We start from the raw sequence: 9,102 nt of genomic DNA, 5'->3' as shown, positions 1-9,102 counted from the left end.
ATAAAAGAAGCGCTGCAAAAATAAAAAAGCTGGTGTGCAAAAATAAAAAGCTGGTGCAAAAATAAAAAAGGCGATGCAAATAAAAGAAAGTCTGCAAAAAAGAAACGCTACTGCAAATAAAAGAAAGTCTGCAAAAATAAAAAAGTCGGTGCAAAAATAAAAACGGTGATGCAAATAAAAAAGCCACAACGGAAGAGGGTTACCGGGGACTGTTTTTGCCGATGCACCTGTGTGAGTAGAAGACGACGCCGACGCACCTGTGTGAGGAGAAGAAGACGGCGACGACGACGAGAAGAAACTACGAATAGGAAAACGAACTAGAAAGTAAGTGAACATGATAGTGTTTAATGTCGCTACGTGTACTTTTTAATGTGTTATTTGGTTAGGCCAGGTAACCCCAGGTTTGAAGTTGAACTGGAGAATGCCGGTGTATTGTTAGCTTCGGCTAACACGGGGAGACCACTAACGAGAGTGGAAGCAACTGACGGCTACAGCTTATTACTATCGTTGTTGTTGTTGCTTGTATCATTAATAGTCATGCTAACAATAATCTAAGGCGTGGGTAACAATAGTTATTTGGATGAATGTGAAGTTTAAGCTGTGTGAGGTGGCCAGGGACTTTTGTGAAAATACCATGACCATAATGTCAGATTGAGGTATTGAACTGACGGCTAAAATGTTCATGCAATTTAAATCCAAAGCAACCTAATGATACTTGTTTTTTTTGTTTGTTTTTTGCAGATCATAATGAATTGTCCTTTTTGTGGACACCAGCAGCCTCCGAAACGACTTTGTCGGATTCAGAGGTGATCATCATGAGTCCAAGCTCTGCAGAATTCAGTGCAGCTGATACATTGGTGAGTGCCACATTTGTTGTGTCTTACATTGATTATATTGTAAGTTCTGTCTGAAAATGAAAATGTTTCTAGATTTTACATAGAAGCCATGTTTCTGATGAAACGTGCCAAAATAGCATTTTAAATTACAGTAAATGTTGCAGTGTCCTGGCCTACACATATTTTACAAACTTCAATATTTATGTTCAAATTTGTTCAGCTCTAGTTCTGTCAATCAAATTTGAAGTGCTCACTGATATATTGTTTTTTACTTCCAGATATGGGAACCTGCAGATGGAGAGTCAAGCACTGATTCAGCAGCTCTGGTAATTGTAGCTCCGAAACATAGTCTATCGTTCACACTTAGCCTTGTCTGAAAATATTGTCACACAATCAAGGCTTAAACTACTTAAAAGAATGTGTCACGCTCTGACCTAGAGATCCATGTTTGTGTACATTATATTAAACATTTCATTTTTAGACTGTTGTCAAGACCGCACATTTTTATTGTATTTGATATCAGGAATGTGCTTGCAGCTTCAGCTTGTTTCTTTAAATAAAAAATAAATAAAAAAACTACAGACTGTTCTTTTTTTTTTTTTTTAAGATTTTTTCAGGCATAGACAACTTTATTACAGACATTTGTACGTTGCTTTGGACAAAAGCCTCTGCCAAATGACAGGGGAGAGAAGAAAATGACAGCAGCAATATACAGCAGCAGCAAATACGACACATAAAAAGAAGTTTGTTTTGGTGTTGTCACAACACAAATATGTCCCTAAAATTTTTACAGACCAGCCATGTTTTTCAGGGTGATGTAGTTCTCTACAGCTGATTCCCACTGCAAAGGAGCTCTTACACCACTCTGTCGTTGCAGTTCTCCAAAAAGAGTTTCATGCTCATCCCCAGCAGGAGTTGCTGGCACTGGCATGATGCTGGTGATGTGGTTCAGGGTTTGGGCAGATGCTGGGAAACCACAATTGCTAGGAGCAAGTACAGGAAAGTGTTCACACTGAGCAACACATCAATTAAGTTTCACTTTCATGGTCATTACAATTATCTCCAGAGTTTCTTACAGGACAAGGATGCAGAGACCCAAAGACAAGCAATGATCTTAGGTTAAACTAAGTATCAAATATTAGAGAAAGCATTGCACATGAGGGAAAACTTTATTGTGAATCTTAAATTTTATAATCAAAATGTTACAAAATATTTTCAAGTGCAGTTAAGTACCCACATTTTAGAGCACCACATTATTTCAGTTTTTACGTAATTAATAATAAATAAGGTGACTCCAGGAGGTGAACTTTGTGTTTGCAGGGCTGCCATTGAAGAGATGCCTCTCCCTCAAGTCACTGAACAGATCCATCCAAAATTGGCTCCTAGATAGAAAACACAAATTCATCCAGGTCATCGTTCTTCAAGAGGTTTAGATTAATGTACAAGTCCACTTACTACTGACTCATGCCTTTTGGAGATTTCACTACAATATACCCTTTCCTTTAAAAAGCACAGCAATATACATTAAACTGAGAAATAATATAAATGCATACAGCAAATACAATAATCCAGGGTCAAGTAAAACATAAATGAATTAAAAGTGACAGAAACCTTTGTTTCCGGAACCAGCTTTCAATCCGCTGGTTGGATGTTGAAGTGCCATACATGTGGCTTTAAGCTCCTGCAAACTCGTCTGCATGCTCTGATCTCATGGTACATTGAATGGCGGCCATTATTCCATTTTCAGTGCCGCAATCTGTGCGGAGCCGCTTTGGAAAAACTCCATGCTCAACTACACAGTTGATGTAGTTTTGAGCAATTACTGAAGGGTCGTTGTTCGTCTTTCCACAATTCAGCCACATAATTTTTCTGGAGAAGCCATCAATGCAGCCACTTATGCCAATTCCAAAAGGTTTTAATTTATTATACCCATCAACGTGCCAGGTTTCGTTTGGTCCCATTGAATGATATGCCCTTCGAACAAATCTACGTCTGCAGCGATTCTCTGTTCCACATGGATCCAGCTCTGCCATTAGGTGCATCGTCTTGTCTGACGACAAGAGAGTGTTTCCGTTTCAGAATCTGCAACATCGCTCTATACCCTAAAAGCTGGCCTGATCCCTTTAGCTCCTCGGAAATAGCTGCCTGCACAGTAGCAATTGGAGTGTAGTTGATCCTTCTGGTCAGGCTTGCATGTTTTAGTCTTTTTTGTAGATTGCGAAAACTGACTGATGTGTTGTGTTTGGTTTTCAGTAAGTCCACTATTATTTCATAACTATGGCCCTCTGTGAAATATTTTTGGATAAGTTCATCCACTGGAGTACTAGCTTCAGGACCTGAGGGGTAGGACGGAGGACACTATATTAGAGGCTAAATGATGAACTGCATAATGAACATTTTCAATTTTTACAGAGGTGAATAAATGAGATTGTTAAGATTATCATGTGTGGGTGACATGGTAGTTAGTGATTAGTTATTGAGGAATCAAGCTATTCAATGCACTCGTTAAAGTTAATTAATTGAAAATGTCTTTATATAAAAGTAGCATAGTGCAAAACACTCAAAATTGTTGCATAGGATTTTTTTACAGGGATCAGTAGCCTACTAGACTAAGAAACTTTCTTAATTTTTCATGTCTTCAAATTCATTGTATTCCACATGCCTCTGTTATGGATTTCACCATATGAAGTGGTATATTCATGACTAACAGACAGTATATTCTCTGAAAAAGCATAGCAATCCATCATGTTTAAGAACCTCATTAACTGTCAGAAAGAAATGTACCTTCATCTTGAAGACTCCTTAGGAACCTGACATTTCTACAGCATGAGCCACAATATACCAGGACGGATGGAAGGTTCACCCCACAGAATGGACAAAACATGACCTGGTAAATGACAAAGCAAAAACAGTCAAGTTTAGGATTCAATCTGACATTATGGTCATGGTTCTTTCTCAAAGGTCCCTGGCCACCCCACACAGCTTAAACTTCACATTCATCCACATAACTTCTGTTACCCACGCCTTAGATTATTGTTAGCATGATTATTAATGATACAAACAACAACAACGACAGTAATAAGCTGTCTTCACTGTAGATAGTCACCACAAAACGAGCTCACTCACAGAGTCACAGTCAGATGTTGGTCCAGAAAGTGTGTCTCCAATGCTGCTGAAGCTGTTTGAATCTGAAGCTACTTAAATAAATGAGTGTGATGGCATCACGCTAACAAAACGATGTCATCCAATAACTCAAACTCCAGCTATGATGTCAAACTGACATCTGGTTAGTGGTCTCCCCGTGTTAGCCGAAGCTAACAATACACCGGCATTCTCCAGTTCACCTTCAAACCTGGGGTTACCTGGCCTAACCAAATAACACATTAAAAAGTACACGTAGCGACATTAAACACTATCATGTTCACTTACTTTCTAGTTCGTTTTCCTACTCGTAGTTTCTTCTCGTCGTCGTCGTCGTCGTCGCCGTCTTCTTCTCCTCACACAGGTGCGTCGGCGTCGTCTTCTACTCACACAGGTGCATCGGCAAAAACAGTCCCCGGTAACCCACTTCCGTTGTGGCTTTTTTATTTGCATCACCGTTTTTATTTTTGCACCGACTTTTTTATTTTTGCAGACTTTCTTTTATTTGCAGTAGCGTTTCTTTTTTGCAGACTTTCTTTTATTTGCATCGCCTTTTTTATTTTTGCACCAGCTTTTTATTTTTGCAGCGCTTCTTTTATTTGCAGCGGTGGCGGTTCTCGGCCACCGTAGGAAATATTCTAACGTGAACATTGTTCTGTGTTAAATTATGATCATTTTGTTCTGAAGCTGCACCAAGAGATAGCAGGACACTTTAGATCCCATATCGGTCCGTTTTCCTTGTCTCATCTCCTCAAATGATGGGATGTGTCCGTCCTGGATCCTAACTACCTCCTCCTGGCTACAACTCCGCAGGTGCAGACCGTTTCTATCACAACATCGAGGACATGATTGGCTACCAGCCATTCCCCGTGCTGAAGTACTGCTGGTTGTTCATCACGCCGCTCATCTGCGGGGTGAGACACACACACCTGGGTCACACTTCTCATCATGGCCTCCTGCCTTCCTCTCTCAGCACGCCGCTTCTCTTCAATCTTTTCCTTTGTATTTCCTGTTCTCTACTTCAGAATCGGTCGCACTTCCTTTAAAGCGTAAACACAGACACAAATTGTTGCCTGCTGTGTTTCAGCAATTGTAGCGTCTCCATTTCCTTCCCTGTAGGTGACGCTGTTGATCGACCTGGGGACTATGGGGAGCTTTGCTGGCTTCCCTGGGTACCATCCTGGTGCCTGGGTCAATGTGGTGGCCTGCCTCCTCGTCCTCACCCCGCTCTTGTGCATCCCAGTGTTTATCGGGGTAGCGTTCTATCGGGTGGGTGATTCTCTGATATAAATCAAACATTTTCATAGTTTAATAGAACTTGAAGTGATTCTCAGAATGCGTTTTCCCTCAGAATCCCAAACAGATGACCACGCCGTCCAGCGACCTGCGCCAGGCTAAGCCACACAAGCCGCTGCTCACCCTGTGCAAGACTGTCATCCGCCGGGCGCGCCAGCCGCCGCCGCCGCCCACAGCGGTGAGCGAAGCAGATAAGAAGATGATGGAAGACAGTGGTGTGTGACGTGTGTGTGGGCGCCTCACATACCTTGCACCCGATCTGATAATGATTCAGGGAGATCTTTTTATATACAGTATATTTTTCTATTTTCTATGTACATTTAACATTTCACCTCTTAATGTAGAACTTCTATGCATATATCATCCACACTCCTATATGTCTATGTACTCTTAGCCACCTCTTTTTTTACCAAATGAATCCAAATAGAGCAAATCTGATGCCAGTGAATGCAAATGATGCACACTTGGAGCACTATTTGCCTGTTTTGCCAAGATGAGCCCTGATATCCTGTGTAACTGTGCAAATATGTCCAATAAACACACGCAATGTATATCTATATGTGTGTGTGTGTGTGTGTGTGTGTGTGTGTGTGTGTCTATATGTAATGTCACAGGCCAACGTGAACTTTATCAGGCCGCACTCCATCATCATGTCCAGTCATGTGTGTAATCCAAACCGGCATTCAATTAACACACAATTCCGGTTCAGCTGCCCCCCCGCCCCACACACACACACACAAACACACAACCGCACAGAATCACATTCACCCTTGTGAAACTGTGGCCTTCTGAAGGTGAACAGGGGTCAGGCAGGTCAGCGGGGGTCAACAAGAGCCTTTAACTGAATATGAAGCAACTGGCAATTTCCCGCTCCGCAGGATTCTGAGTGACTGGTGATTGTATCCTCCCTTGTCGTGACTCGCGCAGACCGCCGACTCAGAACTGAAGATGTGAAATTCGGAGCTGTAAAAGAGCGAGAAGACACATCGACACCACAGGGGGATTTTTTTGGGACACAGAGTGTAAATCCAGGTTTGGCTCGTCATAAATCGGGAACAGACTGCTGCCTGAGGATGACGATCCTCCATTTACGCCTCGTTATCCCGTCACAAACTCAACAAAGGAGAAGGCAGGCAGGATAAACTTCACCAATGTAACACAAAACTCAGGTTCTTTTAAGCACTTTCGCTTTTTATGATGTTTTATGGTGTTTATTGTTGACTTTAATTAATTTCTCAGAGTAGCTGCTTCTGCTCTGTTGGCTGTGACGAATCGCTGAGGTATTAAACGCACGTGAGATGATAAATCAAACATTTCTCCACGATTAGATGATAGTTTAGGTCTTAGCAGTGTGAGTCGAGCAGCCCTGATCATAAAACTTATCTTACGTCTCAACTAGGCTTTAATTACTTCCAGTTTATCTGATGACGGTGAGCTTTAGATGTTCAGTGTAATGAAATACGTGTCAGGTAAAGTCATTGTGTCATATGCTGTCAGAGGTCAGAGGTCAGGATGGGCTGAGGTTGTCACAGGCCCTAAAGTGGACACGTTCTTCAAACTTCTTCTGGAGCGATTTTCCCAAGGCGTCGGAACGAGGCGTCTTGTTAAAATGCAGATTTATGCAGCGTTGGAGAAAAAGCCTCTGAGCAGTAATGTGAATCGGTGTAAACAACAAATTTATCTACGCTCTACAGAACTAAACGATCAGCGCTACGTCGATAACGGCCGATGTCACCTCTCTCGCTGGATGTGCGTGGCGGGTAATGACATTTTCCGCGGTTGGAACGTGTCTCTCTCTCTCTCTCTCCCTTTCTCTCTCATTCTCTCTCTCTCTGTGTCTTATGACGATCAGTCTTTGTTAGTGTTTAACGAAGCCTGTCATCGTTTGCTGCGTTAAGCAAGAATCCCCACTAGGCAGGAGGTCAGTGAAGGGAACGTGATTATGGCCCAACATGGCTGCCCTCGCCGCTCGGCCTCCCACATGGCCGGCATGGCTTACAAAGCAAGTGTATCATTGTGTTCCTCCCCTGATTGATTCACCTCAGGCTGTTATTGCGTCTTGTGTCATTGTCATTTATCGCCACAAACATTATGGCCGATGACTTTGCGTAAGAAGAAGAAGGTCAAGACGATTGGAGGAGCTGCGGATGATAAAGAGTGATTGGGGGCTAATAGAGGAGGCGAGCGAGGCTGTTGATGGATCCCAAAGGAGGAATGTCGCGTTCCTATGAAACTCTAATGGATCTGTTCACCAGGCGACCTGTAAATAAAGACATTTCTACGCCCTGTGTCACTCCTCTCTCTCTCTACTGATGGAACAAATCTCTCAGTATCGCACAATCATTACTCCTCTATCTTTATCTCTCTTACCCGTTCCTGCACCGTCTATTCTTCTCCTTCTCTCATCATCTCTCATCCTCTCCTCCCCTTCTCCCTCATCAAAGCGTTCCTCGTCCTGCGTCTGTCCTCAGCCCGTGGAGACGTATGCACGGCGCGTCACCCGTGTGTATTGCCGGATAAATGTTGGCAATATCAGCCTGCTGTCCCTGCATGCCAATTGCCTCTCTGTGTTCTTTACTGTATAATAACCGACTCATCAAGCGGCTCAAGGATGCTTCAAAGACAAAGACAGCTGCGTTTGTATTTCTCTTTAACAAAGTAAATATGCAAGGAGAGCAAATCTGCTACTCATAAATATATTGAAACGCTCTTCCTATGTTTTTTTTTGCGTAGCTTTTTGCATTTGCTGACTGCTATATGTGTTTATAAACCATTAGTGCATAACCTCATAACCTCATCTTCAAATACAATCTTCATCACTCTGAATTGATGTTTTGCGTGAAAATCTTCCACATTTACTGAAATCTGCGCCAATTTAAATCATTATACCAAACATTATTATAATTTGGACTTCAGTATGGAAAAGTGTTTTACTTTATCTGTGGCGACATCGCTGCAGAGACGACACGGAGAAGCTCTGGATGTAAACATTAGTTCTTCTGCGTGTCCATGTTCTGGAGTGAATTGTTCCCTGTATCATAATTATGCTGCTTGGATGTGACGATTCTACAAACTGGCGAAAACCTGCTTTAACAACTGCGGTCCAGCTGGTCATCATTATTTAGATCCACATGGACAATAAGCCGCAGCAGAGATTTAAACATTTAATTTGCTTTTGATAGGAGCGACGAGCTGTGGGGTGTAATTTATCCTCTAATATGATTTAATCTATTTCTTTTGATACCTCATATCGACCAGCACCTGCAAACCAATAGGCCCAGCAGGCGCAGAGCTGCTGGTGCATTGTGGGAATGTTCATTAGTCTTGCTAATTGGCTGATATGATAGAATAGCGGGAGCAGATATTAAAGTTGGGGAGGTTACCTGCCAGGAAACACGGATGGGTTTGTGTGTCATATCTAATTCCATTTATATTAATGAAGACATTGTTCTACTGTCACTGGTGTTATTAAAAAAGACAACACAGATATTGTTTCTGTCCCTGTTATGAGCACAACGTTTTGTGTGACAGAACACAACTTCATTGCTGGAACATGATTTCAGAATCCACAGGAGTGTATCTGGTTTAACAAATCATAGTTAATCCTCTCTCTCTCTCTTTCTCTCTCTCACTCTCTCTCTCTCTCTCTGTGTGTGTGTGCATATGTGTGTGAGATGGTTGTGGTCATTCTGGCTGCTGTTGGTCGCGTCCTGCTGCTGCTATATTGCCTGAGGATGCAGGTCAAGATGATGCTTCACCCTCTCTGACACGCACAAACACACTCGCATCCCATCTTTGATTATTAAGTTTGGAGCCAGTGAAATGAATC

General features: G+C 42.2%; 1 protein-coding gene and 2 long non-coding RNA genes across 5 annotated transcripts in view; 2 read left to right on the top strand and 1 right to left on the bottom strand.

The window, feature by feature from the left end:
- LOC143007493 (sodium- and chloride-dependent betaine transporter-like) overlaps positions 1 to 5,813 on the top strand; it is an 11,951-nt gene extending 6,138 nt beyond the window's left edge. For both annotated transcript variants that reach the window (XM_076158866.1, XM_076158868.1), the window contains exons 14-16: positions 4,791 to 4,891; positions 5,097 to 5,246; positions 5,329 to 5,813. In XM_076158866.1, coding sequence (XP_076014981.1) covers positions 4,791 to 4,891; positions 5,097 to 5,246; positions 5,329 to 5,496 — 419 coding nt within the window. In that variant the 3' untranslated portion in view covers positions 5,497 to 5,813. The remainder of the gene's footprint in view (positions 1 to 4,790; positions 4,892 to 5,096; positions 5,247 to 5,328) is intronic.
- On the top strand, positions 166 to 1,372 carry LOC143007497 (uncharacterized). The gene is made up of 3 exons (XR_012964483.1): positions 166 to 324; positions 742 to 857; positions 1,115 to 1,372. It is a non-coding gene; the product is annotated as an uncharacterized LOC143007497 (long non-coding RNA).
- On the bottom strand, positions 1,514 to 4,394 carry LOC143007496 (uncharacterized). Of its 2 annotated transcripts, XR_012964482.1 has the most exons (4): positions 4,266 to 4,359; positions 3,621 to 3,723; positions 2,074 to 2,218; positions 1,514 to 1,819 (listed from the first exon to the last, which is right to left on the bottom strand). It is a non-coding gene; the product is annotated as an uncharacterized LOC143007496 (long non-coding RNA). The 2 variants fall into 2 exon arrangements; XR_012964481.1 differs by lacking the exon at positions 1,514 to 1,819 and having other exon boundaries at positions 1,955 to 2,218; positions 4,266 to 4,394.
- Positions 5,814 to 9,102: the final 3,289 nt, after the last annotated feature.

The sequence above is a fragment of the Genypterus blacodes genome, unplaced genomic scaffold (genome assembly GCF_046128005.1).
Source record: "Genypterus blacodes isolate CSIRO-AG114 ecotype Tasmania unplaced genomic scaffold, CSIRO-AGI_Gbla_v1 ptg000090l_1, whole genome shotgun sequence".
NCBI lineage: Eukaryota > Metazoa > Chordata > Actinopteri > Ophidiiformes > Ophidiidae > Genypterus > Genypterus blacodes.
Note: the sequence above shows the minus strand (reverse complement) of the source record. Positions and strands in the feature narration are given on the sequence as shown.